At 44.4% G+C, this 14,919-nt stretch overlaps 1 protein-coding gene across 2 annotated transcripts in view; it reads right to left on the reverse strand.

Annotated features, from left to right (window-relative positions):
* LOC142804119 (phosphatidylinositol 4,5-bisphosphate 3-kinase catalytic subunit beta isoform-like) overlaps positions 1–13,500 on the reverse strand; it is a 92,332-nt gene extending 78,832 nt beyond the window's left edge. Inside the window, exons 1-2 of one of the 2 annotated variants that reach the window (XM_075890702.1) lie at positions 13,288–13,500; positions 144–339 (exon numbers count right to left, since the gene is read on the reverse strand). In XM_075890702.1, coding sequence (XP_075746817.1) covers positions 144–290 — 147 coding nt within the window. In that variant the 5' untranslated portion in view covers positions 291–339; positions 13,288–13,500. Of the gene's footprint in view, positions 1–143; positions 346–13,287 lie in introns of both variants that reach the window. The other variant, XM_075890701.1, reaches the window with a different exon arrangement.
* Positions 13,501–14,919: the final 1,419 nt, after the last annotated feature.

The following is a 14,919-nucleotide window of genomic DNA, read 5'->3' on the forward strand; positions in this document are numbered from 1 at the left end:
ATACGCCAGCAAAAACCACGTGAATCCGCTCACGCTTCTAACAGTGTGGTTACCTTGACCTGTGCTTATCGCTCAGTTAAGGCACAATGACCCTTTTGCTATGAGCTTTGCCACTGTCGTATTATGAATAGAATTGCGCCTACCTCCTTAACTTGTTCAAGTGTGGATTCCTTGTGAACCTGGAGCAGCAGTAGGAGGCCGTTGGGCAGGAGCACTGTCACTTCGACTAGGGAGTCTGATGGTCCCGAGATCCAGGGGTCATCCAGGAGTCCACTGCCCGGGGGGATCATGCTGCTGGCTATGCCTCATGCCGCACCAGCAGGGCCGTTGTCGTGAGCGCTGTTCCTGGATTGTCCAACTGAGTCACTGTCGTTCCACTAGCGAAATGTGAAAGAGTTCGGTCAGTTTCAGCTACAAAATTACAATGACTAAAAGCGTGCCTTAACGGAGACGCATCAATAGGTTAGGAGAAGTTTGAGTAGTTTCTATAGAGTGACGTAATTTCTACGTGCGTAGCATTTCAGGGATCCCGCTTGTCGTCCTTCCACATTATCGTGTAGCATGGTCACGTGGTGGTCCATACAGTCAACTCAGGTTAAAAATAAGGCTAACAATGTTTAAAAGCAGTGCAGCGTAGACTAACAAAGCATAAAATATCGTTGCGCTGAAGCGGGAACGTGTGAACGAAGAAAGAAGAGAACGAAATGTTCTGGCTTGGAAGAAGCTCGGTGACGGTGCAGCTGCCCTTCGCCATTCACCATTGAATAAACACGCTCTATCATGACAATATTTTAAAGTACAGAAGAGATAATCAAATTTGATTGCAGTATATATACCTCAAGTCACGGAAAATGCTTCCGAAGCACCCAGCACAAACAGGTGTCCCCGCCTCAGCAAGCGAACAATTACCAAGGGAGTCGTTGGGCCGGCCGTGCCCAGCCCAACGACTCTTGTTCAAGTCTACAAAGGTGCAAAACACGTGACAGAAGTTGAGTAATCAATGATGCAGTAGCAGCCAGCACCTGAGAACGCCGCAGGAAATTCAATAACAGTGTAGCTTAATTTCAGTTTGGGAGTACGTCATTCGGTGATGAATGGCGGTGCAGTAGCCGCGGTGGCTCGCGGTTTTTCGCAGTGCTGCTCATTGTGAAGAGAAGGCTTCATGGTGTAAAATGCACCGCATAAAAGAATACACAGGACAAGCTCTGAACTTGCAACTTACATCTTTATTACAAAAGAGGTCTCTCGTACAAAAAGTGTGTTCCATCAAGCATCATACTCGGTTTGTCATAAGCGTAAATGGTGTGGCCTACAACGTAATGTTATCGTGGGGTAATTCATCTATCTATCTATCTATCTATCTATCTATCTATCTATCTATCTATCTATCTATCTATCTAAATTTTGGGTGCTCTCGTGATCTCCCCCTTAACTTTGGGTAAACAAAACTAGTATAAGAGAGTAACATAGTTTGACGATCGAATACCACTGACTGGTCATGACATTAATAATGTGACAATCCTGTTGAGCACGTCACCAAATCCTTCGCGTCAGAGGCGTGTGCCACATACTCGTGTACGAATAGGGTGTGTGTGCCACACGTGTGCACGCGTATGCCACAGGTTCCACGAACTCAGAAACGGCGTGAACAGCACGACGGCGCTCAGAAAAAGCTGACATCGGCAGTGTTTACTTGACGAATGCGAAAAATAAGTACAGAGGTCACAGCAGAAGTTAGACTTCAGCATCCTCGTGGGAATCTTTATTTATTTTATTTATTTATTTATTAATACTGTAACCCTCACTTGAGGGTCATTACAGGGAGGAATATAACCACAAAACAAAAACAATACACAATGACAAAACAGACATAACGTTTCATGTTGCCGGTAGTACAATTCTAGCGAACGCTCAAACTCTTTGACATTTGCGCTAGTAACAGCCTACTCTGGAAGTCTATTCCACACTTCTATACTATACGGAAAAAAAGAATTTTTAAAGCCATCCAGGCGCGCCCAAAAAGGCCTTATTGGGTGACTATGGTTCAACCGAGCTCCTCGTTTGGGTGCAGGTTGTATTTATGTGTCTTTATTTATTTTGATTACGCCTCTTATAATTTGAAACAGGAGTTTTAACCTTTGCTTTTCGCGGCGCACTTGCAGGGGTTCTAGCGCACATGATTTTAACAAATTTGTGACGGATTCTGTCTTCCGGTACCACGAGCAAATGAAGCGCACTGCTAGCCTTTGAATTTTTCCTATTTTATCTCTCAGTGACTGCTGATGAGGACTCCATACAGAAGACGCATACTCCAAAATAGGGCGAACAAATGTTTTATATGAAAGTAATTTGACATCTCTAGGGGCATCTTCGAGTTTTTTCCTCAAGTAAAACAACTTCCTGTAGGCCTTTGAACACACCTCCTCAACATGAGAGTGCCATCCCGAATCGCTGGTAATAGTCACCCCCAGGTAATTAAAGCTGTGTGTTCTGGTCAGAAGGCTATTTCCGATTTTATAATCATATGCGAGTACGGATTTTTCTTGGTTATATGGGTGAACGTAGTCTTTGAAAAGTTAATTTCCATCCCCCACTGGGTGCACCAATTATGCAAGGCTTGCAGACAGCAAATATTTTGATTTGGTCGTTTGCGTTAGTTACAGGAGCGTAAATTAAACAATCGTCTGCAAAAAGTTTGATTTTACCCGGGCTTTCGACAACTACGGAAATATTATTTATAAAAATTAAAAACAACAAAGTACCCAGCACAGACCACTGTGGGACACCAGACAGTACTTTCTATGAACTAGATGTGCAATCATCTATACGTACTTTTTATTGACGGTTCTCCAAATACGCGGCTATCCAATTTAGTGTATCTGAGCTAAGTCCTAGTTGCTGAAGCTTAACAATTAATTTGCTATGAGGAACTTTATCAAATGCTTTGGCGAAATCTACACAAATGACGTCTTTTTGTTGTTGACCTTGGAGAGATAAATAAAAATCATGAACTGTTTCTACCAGTTGAGTAACAGTTGACAACGCCTTCCTGATCCGTGTTGATGGGGATAAAAAAACTCTTTTGACTCAAGAAAAATAATAATGTGCCTTGCTATGAAGTGTTCTATGATTTTGCAACACACAGAGGTCAGTGAAACGGGGCGATAATTGTTCACATAAAGTCGATTGCCAGCTTTGTATATAGGCTTTACAATTGAAGTGCGCCAGTCTTGCGGTAATGAGGATGTTTCAAGAGATTTTCTAAAAATGATTGTGAAATAAAAGGACGACCATTCGGCATACCGTCGTAAGAATTCATTGGGAATTTTCTCTGCTCCGGTTGCCTTTTTAGTGTCAAGCCCTAGCAAGTGACTGAACACCCCTTCCTGCATGATAGCTAAGGGCTCCATTGCGCAGGCGCGTGGGCAGGCCTGGTCAGCATCCACCTGATCGGTTTCATCTCTAATGAAGACCGACTGAAAGAACTGGTTGAAAGAATTTGCTATCTGCGGTTTTTGCCTCACTGTCTCGGGTCCAATTTTTATCTGTTCAATTTCTTCCTTTTTATTCGTCAAGTGAAGCCAAAATTTTTGAGGGGAAGACTTAATAAAGTCAGCAAGGGTTTCGGTATAAAACTTTCGTTTGGATTCTTTTAATGCTGTCTTTATCTGTCCACGCAATTGTACGATTGCTACCGAGTTGGTTTTGTTTTTCCGCATGCGTTTTATTTTTCGTTTGATATGGACGATTTCCCAGGTTATCCACGGACTGCGATGTTTCGTTTTCTTTTTACGAGTTTGAACAAATTTATCCGTACAATGCTTTACAATGATTTTGAAACGTTGCCATAACTCTTCTACAGATTCTGAGACAGAAGCAAGTCCAAACTCATGAAGGGACAACTCTAGATAGTCAAGTATAGACATGTCATCGGCCCGTGCAAAATTTTTAATATGAACCGGGATAAATGGCCGCTTCTGCGGCTTTGCGTCTAGTTGGATATTAACAGTTATCAGCTTGTGGTCCGATATTCCCTCTTCGACCGATAAAGTGCTATGTGTCACTCTGCGTGGTAGGAACACTAAATCAAGCAATGTTTCTGAATTAGCAGTTACTCGCGTATTTTCTTTTACAATCAGTGTTAAGTTATAAGAGAACAATATTTACAACATTTTATCACCACTCAGAGTATCTATATGTCCAGGTGTGACACTTTCCCAATTTATATGCGGTAAATTAAAATCGCCAGTCAGTATCAACCTCGTGTTGCCATTCTGAAATTTGCACAAGAAACTGTTCAGTTGGCCTAGGAAATCAGGCGTGGTACCAGGGGGCCTGTAAATTGCTCCGACAATAAAAACCACTTTTTCAACGAATATTTTGCACCAAACCGTCTCGGAGAGGGAGCAATCAATTCTTTCTGTCGTAATAGGCGACTTAACAAGAATGGCCACTCCACCACCCCGTAAATGTCTATCCCACCTGTGTACAAGATATCCGGGGGGAATAATACAATCGTCGGGAATTAAAGGACTCAACCATGTTTCGGTTATGACAGCAATTTGTGGGCTATGTGACAGCAACAAGAATTCGAGTTCCGTGACCTTATTTACAATGCTACGAGCATTTAGTACAAGCAGGCGTAGCTACGATTTTGGCGCAGAAGTGGAAGGAGAAGTGTTTGACGCAGATGCGGCATTCGAGCGGGTAGCAGGGGCAGCTCTGCCATCCCTCTTGCCTTTGCTGTTCGAAATCGCACAACGCTCATTCTTGTTCTAATCCCAAGTGAAGAGCTTATCGTTTATTATGAGCTTATCGTGAATCAGGGAAACCTTCAAACCGCTATCACGCTCAGCAGCCGCACTTTGCCGTAACTTCTTCCGCACTTCCACTGTTTCACTCGCATAGTCATTACTAATACTTATGGGACTTCCCTTCAGCTTCGGACAATTTTTCATCACACGCTCCTTTTCTCGGTAGTCATAGAATCTCATGATGACTGGCCTAACCTTCCCGGGCTGTACCTTTCCCATGCGATGTATTCTCTCAATTGTCTTAACTTCTACATCAACTTTTTCCTTAAATATCTTGTCCACGACCGAAACCATTAAATCAGATTCTGATTCTATACTTTTTTCAGCGAGACCAAATACTAAAAGATTGTTTCTCCGGCTTGTGTTTTCGTAGTCTACCAGCCTTTCCGCCTGCTGCCGGACAGTAGCTTTCAAAATATCAATTCTCAGGTTCATTTCATGGATTAAAGCAAGCGAACTGGTTAGCTTATCTGTTTTAACGTTTACTTCAGATATTTGGTCTCTAATAGCATTCAAATCACGTTCAGACTTGGCCTGGTTTTCCAAGATCGTTTGCAAGAACTCTTGCGTCGTAGCAGGCCCGGGGTTTTCCTCGACATCTCCCGACATAACAAGCATCATCACAGCAGGCCAACAGTCAACTATAATACAACTATATAATCTTTTCCACTACAAGGCAGTGGTGGATCGAGATGGGATGGTCGCGGCAATCACCCTTCTCCAATGTCTATGTCGGCTTCCCCCTCCTCTTCAGTGCTCATAGTTCACCTCCTATCACCAATTGGGAAAGATGAGTGAAATCACTGGGAACACAAAATAACGGTACTTGCGCTAAGAAGTTCTTATTCTAGTAAAAAAAAAACTTATGACCACATTCTCCTCTGTAGTGTTACAATAGGACCCTGAAATTACTGGCTGAACGCCCCCTGCCACAGAGATAAGCCAGTTGTTGAAACTGCTTTTAAAATAGGCCCTAGTGTTCGTGAAACGCAATTGTGTTTCCATGCTGGCAATTCATTTTAAAAAAAAACATTGCACATTCCCTTGTTCAGTCGCCTTTTTTGGGTTAACGTCTATTGTAGTTAAGCGCCATCTACTGAAGTTGGTTTATGTAGCAATGTACAACACCACCTTCGTCACGATCACAAGTGCCACGTTTCAGCTTACCACTTCTGGTATTGCTAATACCCATGCCTATGTTGCTGGTGGCCTCGTTACACAACTCTAAACAGCTGGTTATATGAAACATAAGCGGCTGTTTAAGAATGTGTGTACGGGCATTTGAACATATATTTAGCGCCACTTTGCAACACTTTCCTCAATAAAAGATCACAACATGATCACCTCGCGTCCGCATGCCTGAAATAACTTCGATTTTCAAGATAGGTGGTACCTGCCAATTTCTATATGCGAAGCATCTCTTTCACTCACGTGTGCAACGCCAAACGTACGTTCGTAGGAACGCATAGCAATGCATTCCCTTCGCCACAAATGTTGGAGCGGTGCCAAGTAGGTGGCCTCGCAGCTGCAGGTTGACGTCATGCTCCCCTCCCAAGCTTCCCCCACAGATGCGCTTCGACGTCACTCTCTCACTCAACCGCAGAACGCTCGCCGGAGCGGCCGCAGCTGCCAGCTCCTCAGCCCGCTCGCAACACACTTCTCTCTCGTTTCGCCCTCTCCACTGCCCACAACACTCAACCGCACGTCGAGTGGAAACACTCTTTTTGATTGATTTTGATAGATGTGTGGGGTTTAACGTCCCCAAACCACCATATGATTATGAAAGACGCCGTAGTGAAGGCCTCCGAAAATTTTGACCACCTGGGGTTCTTTAAGGTGCACCCAAATCTGAGCACACGGGCTAACAACATTTCCGCCTCCATCGGAAATGCAGCCGCCGCAGTCGGGATTTGAGCCCGCGACCTGCAGGTCAGCAGCCGAGTACCTTAACCACTAGACCGATTCGGCGATTCGCTCGCAGGATTTCAAGCTGGACGGTTGTTCCCTCGCGATCTCTGACGCCAGCGTAGCTCCCGCCGACTGGTTCACCCTCCGCGGTCTCCTGACGCCGTGCAGCTCTCGCATTGCGGTGCCCCGCCCTTGGACTGCTTCGACCGGATCCCCACTTTCCTATCTCCTTCTTTTTCCGTCGCTTGCCTGTCTATTTCTTCGTCTATTTTCCATCTATTCTTTTTATCCCTCCCCCCCCCCCCCTATAAAGCACTGCGCCGTGTCGCCTGAAGGCAGACAGAAATTAGGTGCCTTTTTCCTCTTCATTCTAACCACTACCACCACCACCACCACCACCGCAGCAGGGCCTCTTTTTGATTGCTTATATGCGATAAAACCTTGATGAAACCCAACCCGCCTCCCATGTCTTTGCGTTCGAAACAAGCGTTTACTCGAGTAAACGCTAAACCAACTTTCGCTTCAAAACCTTCTTCCAGCACCCCACCTCGACGGCCGTTTCAACAGCGTCAACGCCGTGCGCACTGCTGCTGCTTCACATCCATCAGTGTGTCACTTGGAGAGATAGATGTCCATAATTTTTTTCTTGTAGCCATCCTTAGCATGATTCAAAATTTCTCGTCTCGCCCATATTGCCATGCACTTTCCGTTCTATGCTTTATGTTGCTGGCGCACTGCATGTGTACATACTGCCTCGCGCGATCACCGCCAGAATCTCTGAAAGCATTCTAGGTAATTTTCAGGTCATCTGATCGGATTGAGCATAGAAACACGAACAAGCAGAGTCTATTCTGGAATTCTGGAACAAACTCAGCCACCAGCCATATTGCTTGAATATTCGACGCCACGCGTATGAAAGCCGACGCGTGTTGCTGCGGATTAGATTATGGACGGTGGATGCTCTGTTCACCGTTATCAGTGTACAGCGCACGTGCATTGCTTGCTATAGTTTGACTTTCAGTTTCATGGCTACAAATTCAGCCATACAAAGGGTTTTAATTTAAACACGTTTACTGATGTCACGACTATATTACAATATATACGCAATCACAGTTAAGGCTGGTGTTCTTTTATATCTGTGACATTAATCCTGAACAGACAGGCTTTTCGTCAAAACCTCTACTTCACTATGCAGGTTGTTACAGCTGGTACGCAACGCAATATGAAGGTACCATACTTACTTTTACGTACGAAGATAATCGGACAAACAGGCGCACACAAGGAAAAAAATTATTATTGCTCTACGCAATAAAAAACACACAAAGTTAAACAGGTTTTTGTAACCTTTTTACCCTTTTGTTGTTATTGTTTCTTACTGCTGATTTTTCAGCTTTAAGCCTTTCTTTTTTGTTTTTTCACCATGCACTCATCTTTTAGATTAAAATATGTTCCAGTACCTGACAATTTAATTGGTCGACTGAGTTGCTTCGAATTACTAGCGTGCCCCCTTACCTCAACAGGCAATCAGGATTTGATAAATTGTGCCCACTGGCAACTTATGATTCCGTCTGCCAGTAGGCACAGTGTACGAAAATTGTGTAAACTAACTTCGTGCTTCGCTGATTGACGCGCTCCCGGACAGAGCAACAACAATTGTCTATCAGCCGGCCAAAACTGCCTTTCCCCGAAATGCAAAAGGGCACATTGACATGCTCGCAATTCGGCGAAAGGCCAAGAGCGCAGGAGCATTGGCCATCGAAGGTCACAGGCCCAGTAAAAACACGCGATTCCGCTGCGCAATAATAATGCCATCAAACAGACCATGATGCCCAGCAATGTAATGAGTTGTTAATATAGTGTTATTGTAGGAATTAGTATGGAGTATAAAAGAGGACAAAAAGATAACTTGCGAGTGGCAAGAACCGAACCTGAGCCCTCAGAATAACGCGTGCGATCCCTTATCAACTCTGGGCCACAGGGTCAGCCATCCCCCTTCTCCCAGTCCACTTTATGGTGTATATATGTTCATTGAAACCCGCATATTTTGTCTAGCAAACAAAGAACCCCTTCAACGTCCCCCTATTATCTTAATCTCAGCTGCACTGTGATTTTGTGCCTCCGGGTTTATGCCAGATGCTTACACGATGCGCACGTAGAATTATTTCATCGCCGACCTTGCCCCTCACGCCAATCAAGATAACGAGCTCGGCTGCAAGGGCTTCCTTTATTAAAGAAAAGAGCACTGTGTTTTCACGCTGAAACATGAAAAAAAAACAGTGTATAATATAGAGAGTTTGCGCATGCATAGTCTTTGTAGACGCGATCTTCACCAGCGTTGCCTTAGAATAACTGTATATGCTTTTTATGGGAGAAGAGATGCGCATTGTTCCACCATTTTGCCTGACTAGCATCCATTGTAACGCGGCGAAGCCGCGCTCTGTTTTTGCAGGTGACTTGCTTAAGTCTGTCGCCGATCAGCGAAGCGTACCAACGATCGTGAATAGACATAGCTAAAATATCAACGACCGGCGAAGAAAGAAAAGCACCTTCTTTCTGGACTTTTCCACGGGAGATCAAAAGCAGTCCTCGCTTGTAGAGCAACGCAAAGCGCTAAGGCGTTGTGTAGTGCCGAACAACATGCATCGCCAGTGACTGCGTGGTCAACTGGCGCCAGCTGTGGAAGAAAGTGACAACTCAGACACATCAAATATAGGGCCTCCGTGATTCAAGAAGTGCCCCACTAAGCCTACAGCATTCATTATTGTTCAGTGTATTTTCCGATATTGGTGTGGAATACGCACAAATACTTTGCTGTCGAAGCTTAAGGACAAGAATCTAAAGCAAATAAAAGCACCAGTCTGTAGCTAACGAGCTAGAGAGCGCGCGACAGTCACTTGATAGATTCTAGGTGGGCGGCAACCACTTTCCGAGGTGTGGCCTATGCACCAGCTTTTCCGCAGTGCATGGTTGCTAGTGGCGTTGGAAAACTAATGCGCTACTCTGAAACCTAGAGGCAGCTTATGCGGAAGTGACTTGACGTTGCCTAACCTTGCAGCGCCCTCTGGATTTAGCAAGAGTCACGAACTCACTCCGTGCCCAGAATTCAAAGTATTCGACTGGGCATGGCATAGAGCAACAACGTAAAATAGCTAACAACTTACTTGGACAGGCGGTACCACATTGCTGACTGCTACTGCAGAACACTTAAAGATGATTGAGAATCTACGCAAGCGAATAGTGAGGGTTCGGTGAAAATTTTCTTTGATTCCTCAGGCTGACACACAAGATGATATAACGATTAGGACTGCGGCACGTTTGATGGCAAGAACAGTGTCGTAAATCTTTAATCAAAATTTTTTAATATTTCAAACAGGTGTAAAGCTAATCTCAGGTTCCCTTAGCAAAAACTTCGATGGGGTCATGAGGCGTTCCGTGTTAAGAAAGAACTCGTTCACTTCAAGAATTTACTGTGCATGTAAATATGAGTAGACATTCACTTTTTCAGTTGTCTCCATTTAAAATGCTGACGCCATGGCCGGGAAGTGAACCAGCACCCTCCTGCCTCGCAGCGTTTTTTCCTCGCGGTTATCCATTCATTCCCATGACATTAGAAATGAATGGATTACCACGAGGAAAAAAATGAGCTCGGAAAGAAATGAAAAAATCAGAATCAATGAGTGAAAGGAATCCTGATTACTCAAAGTTACTAGGGGCAAACACGTGAGCTCAACGACGCATAGAAGTTCATAGTGATTTCCAGTAGGAAGCAAAGGTGAAAAGAAAGGATGTACAAGGGCACGATGCACGGCCCCGAGAAATGCGTGAACACGTCTTTTAATCGTCCCTTCGTTTCAACTGAGTAAATCTCAGCTGCTGACCCACAAGACGCGAACTTGATACACGTCTTTTAATCGTCCCTTCGTTTCAACTGAGTAAATCTCAGCTGCTGACCCACAAGACACGAACTTGATACCGGCCATGGCAGTGCCATTTTCGTAGAGACTAAATATTAGAGGTCCTAGTAAGATTTAGGCGTACGTAAAGAAACCCTACGTGATGAAATTTCGCGGAGTACTTAACTTCAAAGCACTTATTAGTCACATCGTGGTTTCGGAAGCTATATCCTCATAGAATATTGTTAACGCTTTATGTCCTGGCGGTGTCAATTGAAACTATTGCACGTTTCCTGTAGCAACTTCAGAATAATATAGAAACTTGGCAACTTTTAGGGTAGTAGTTTTGAAATTATCCCCACTGTGAACGATACCACCTTTGTGAATTATCTGTAGCTGGGAGACAAAAAGAACACTTGACCGATGTATTGGGCAAAGCGAAAGTGGGAAGCTGGTGCTGGTAAAGGCCATTTTCGAAAAGAAGTGTCGGAGTTTTTTCTGGACTTCCCCAATACCGAAAAGAAGGTTGGTCGAGATGTGGTGTACAAACACTAATAACCTTATTTCACACCATGTATCTAAATCTATAGAATATGCATCAATGCCTCCATTTCTCGTTTTTAGATTTCATGAGGTCCTAGTCATTAGGTAAATACACCCTAAATATACTCCCACTCAAATAAAAAAATTCTGGGTAGGAAAAGTTAAAACACGGATCGTTGCTGATCTAACTGCATAGTTGGACTTCAGAATACCAACTATGGGCTTCCCGACACACCAAACGATGTCGCCAGGACCCAATTGCTCCTTGGCTGACGGCTCAGAGGGATTCGACAAATCATGTAAACTTACCAAACTCAAATAGAGTCGTCGCATTCTTTTCTGTTTCAGTGCATTTTGAAAATGCTTACGGCTGTTGACAACTTGAATCGGGGGGGGGGGGGTTAGACAGCCATGAAACATTAATATGAAAGAAGCAAATAAACAAGCGCCTCTACACAACAAAGCCGCCATAAATAAAACAATATTGAGAAGACTAAACATCATTGACGCTGAGCCACCAAGACATCTCCCAAGGAAATCGCGTCAAACTATAGAAGCAAACTACAGTGCAGGAAATTTTACATCTGTAATAAAAAATTATATCAATTTTGGACAGGGGTATTCGCTCAGACTGATCCACAAACAAGACTGAAGTGATTTGTAAAAAGTCCAGTTTTCTTTTCAGCATAAAGGTGTTAAAATGTTTTCTGTACAAGTACAAATGACATGACACTTGCACCAGCCGGCTGATCGAAGTGCTCTTTTCTGCAGAAATAACTAAAGAGCAATGTCGAAATGATACCAAACATTGCAATAGTGTGTGCTGCGTGCCTGTGCAATTTAAGCAGGAACTAAAGCTTGTAGCTGTCATGAGCTGGAAGCCTCGGCTAACAACAGTGCCAACAGCCACGCGCTCTGCTGCTCCAAAAAAGTGTGATTCTACGTGTATGTCTCTTTATCTGTTTCTGCACCTGCGAATTACCGTTTAGTTTTCCTAAACAGAGACCAAACGTCACAATCAAAATAAAAAGGTAAATATTCAATGGTAGCGCGAGGACTTTCACCATTTCTGGATATCTTTAACAAGAATTAGTCATGAACACGCAAACACACAGAAGTTACACGCTACACGTACGTTATCATGTCAAGTGCCGGTTCGACATGCATGACTTGCTGAATGGCTGCATCTGCATCTCCAACGGCAGCTATCGTACTTGCGCAGCAGCGGTTTTAACGTTTACGCAAGTGAAATTTCACACCTTTCGAACGATCGTATTGACGTTGGGAGCAGCACGCAGTTTCAAGGTGCAAAGTGCACGTTTTATTAAGGAACGCCGAAGATGTGACATGAAATCACACAGAAAAATAGACAACCCCTTGTTTCTGGCACGAAACTACAAGAAATTCGTCCGAATTTTCGAGAAAGACAAGATTCTTAGTTGCCGAAAACTTTGTCTCAGTCAAGGGGTGGAACCCGGGACCAACGTCTTTCTGGCGGGGTCGTTCTACTAATTGAGCTAGCCAGTAAGCTAGCCCTGGACCTAGACGAATTTTTCGGGAACTAGAACGATTTTCTCGCTGGCAAATCCGTACGGATTTCCTTGTGGCTTCAAGGCACAAACGCGTGATTGACTATATTTCTTTCTTTTTTAAGTGTTCCGCTATCTTCCGGGTGTCCACCGAACTGATTTTAAATAGTGCACATAATAAGCTCGTGGAGGCCTCGAGCTTGGTACTCTGCCCTTGTTGCGAAATCTTTTATTAATTTAGCTTATGATTTTCTTGCATAAGAATAAGTTTCCTGCGGCACGAATTTGTATGACAGTTTGTGTTAATGCCCTGGCATCTGTGGTTGGCGATGCCACCATAGAGGGCATATTTCCTTTTTAGTAAAATCTACTGATAACATGACAAATTACACTAAAATATATGTTCCGTCTATGATCATGGCGTTTTATAGTTATCAAAGGGTAAAGAGAGCCAGCAGTTTCATGGCGCTTAACAGTCGTTCATCAAAAGAATACGTGGGGCAGCACAATAGAAATAAAGTGAGTTGACATAGGGCGAGAGCGATGCACTGATTCAGCGATGCTTCAAGCTATTCTTTTCCCACAAGAGCTATACCTCACCTGACGTCAGCGACTCCGTTCTGCAACGATTGCCAGATGCATGGAAAGTGATGACGAGAAATCCCCGAGTTGTGTTCACCAAAGCACTGGCGAGTGCGCGGAGCTGGGCACCGCAAACGCGCGGACGCACCTCGCAGCCACCACGGGTAAATCAAACTGCGGCGCTTCGAGGCAGCGACGGAGAGGCGGCCGCAGCGATTCGCAGCACGCGGTTTCCGCCGCGTTCTATCGAAAAGGAAGTGTTTTGAAAGTACGGGTGTGTTTGAAAGCGAAGGGTGAGGGGGCGGGGATATCCTGTTTCCCTTTGGAAGACACGCGCCCGGAAGGTTACGAGAGACGTCTGCGAAGCCAACCACCAACTAGACGCGGTTACTGCTGCTACTATCGCTAAAGCGTCGTTCTTGTGCTGCGTAGCGAACGTCAGCTTGCGCCGGTGGACCTATTGTGTTGCAGCCTCGTGCTGCGTTCGACCCGATGAAGCAGGGCGCGTTTAGAACGAGCAGAGAGCGCGACCAAGTAAACAAAAAACAGTCAGCGCTGGCGCCCTTTTCCGGCGTTCAGTGACGTACAAAGCGTAATTTCAGACCCCCCCCCCCCCCCCGCGCTCACCACCTTTTTGTTGACTGTCAGTATAGAATAGCTTATGTGCTATGACGCGTTCTCATGCATTGCCGATGAGCAGGCTTCGTCACACAGCTATTTTGAAGAAACATTGCCGAAAGTCGGCACAAAAATTGGTTTAAAAATTTGAGCAGCGGCATGACAGTGACTGCTTAGCATTGATTTATTGACATGAAGCTGTCGAATGGCGGATTGGTTAATTGACCGCTACCTGCCCCTGATAGACAGTCCGTTGAGTTCGCACTCTTCGAGGATTGCTCACTTAAGCAATATTTTACAGCACAGAAATTCACACCAAGACTATCATCTCTCTTCGTTTATGCCAGCTTCGGTACCTTTTCTCCGCTTCCGCTTCACATACAATGAAAGTAGTTCAAAAGTGTTAGAAGGATGCATGTTGCGAAGCGATGAAAAAGAGCATATTTGAATTCTTTTCCAACAGTTCTCAGGTAGTATGGATTCATTTGTCAGATGTCAGGTAAACGATGTACGGTCTTCCTTCTGCTATTCAATGAAATTTGCAAGAAAACGTATGCTTAACTACAATTACGCAGCCTTCAATGCTTCTGATGATCTTATCGCAATGACGATGGCGCATTTTCAAATCTCTGGATGCCAAATCACAAGGAGGTTCAAGATCACAGGTATCAGTGACCATCGCAAACACACGTGCCTGTAACAAAGGAAGCGTCTATCAGATTACATTATTTCGCTCAAAGAGCTCAACATACCTAGTCGTTGTAAACCTTCTGTTCTAAAGCACCGACGAGCACTTGAAGCGCATGCATATCCCCACCGACTTGCGTTTGAACACAAAAGTAATGAATGTGCGTCCACTTCGAAAGTAATTGGTGCGCTTAAATCAACTTTTAGTGCAAATCTACGACTGCTTTTTAGGGATTATTCTGATGATATAATGTTACAATATAGGCGCAATTATTGAAAAAAAAATCGGTAGGTCCCATGTGCTTTGAGAATCGACGTTGTGCAAAGCATGCGGAGGAAAAGTGA

The sequence above is a fragment of the Rhipicephalus microplus genome, chromosome 3 (assembly GCF_043290135.1).
Source record: "Rhipicephalus microplus isolate Deutch F79 chromosome 3, USDA_Rmic, whole genome shotgun sequence".
NCBI classification, from domain to species: Eukaryota; Metazoa; Arthropoda; class Arachnida; order Ixodida; family Ixodidae; genus Rhipicephalus; species Rhipicephalus microplus.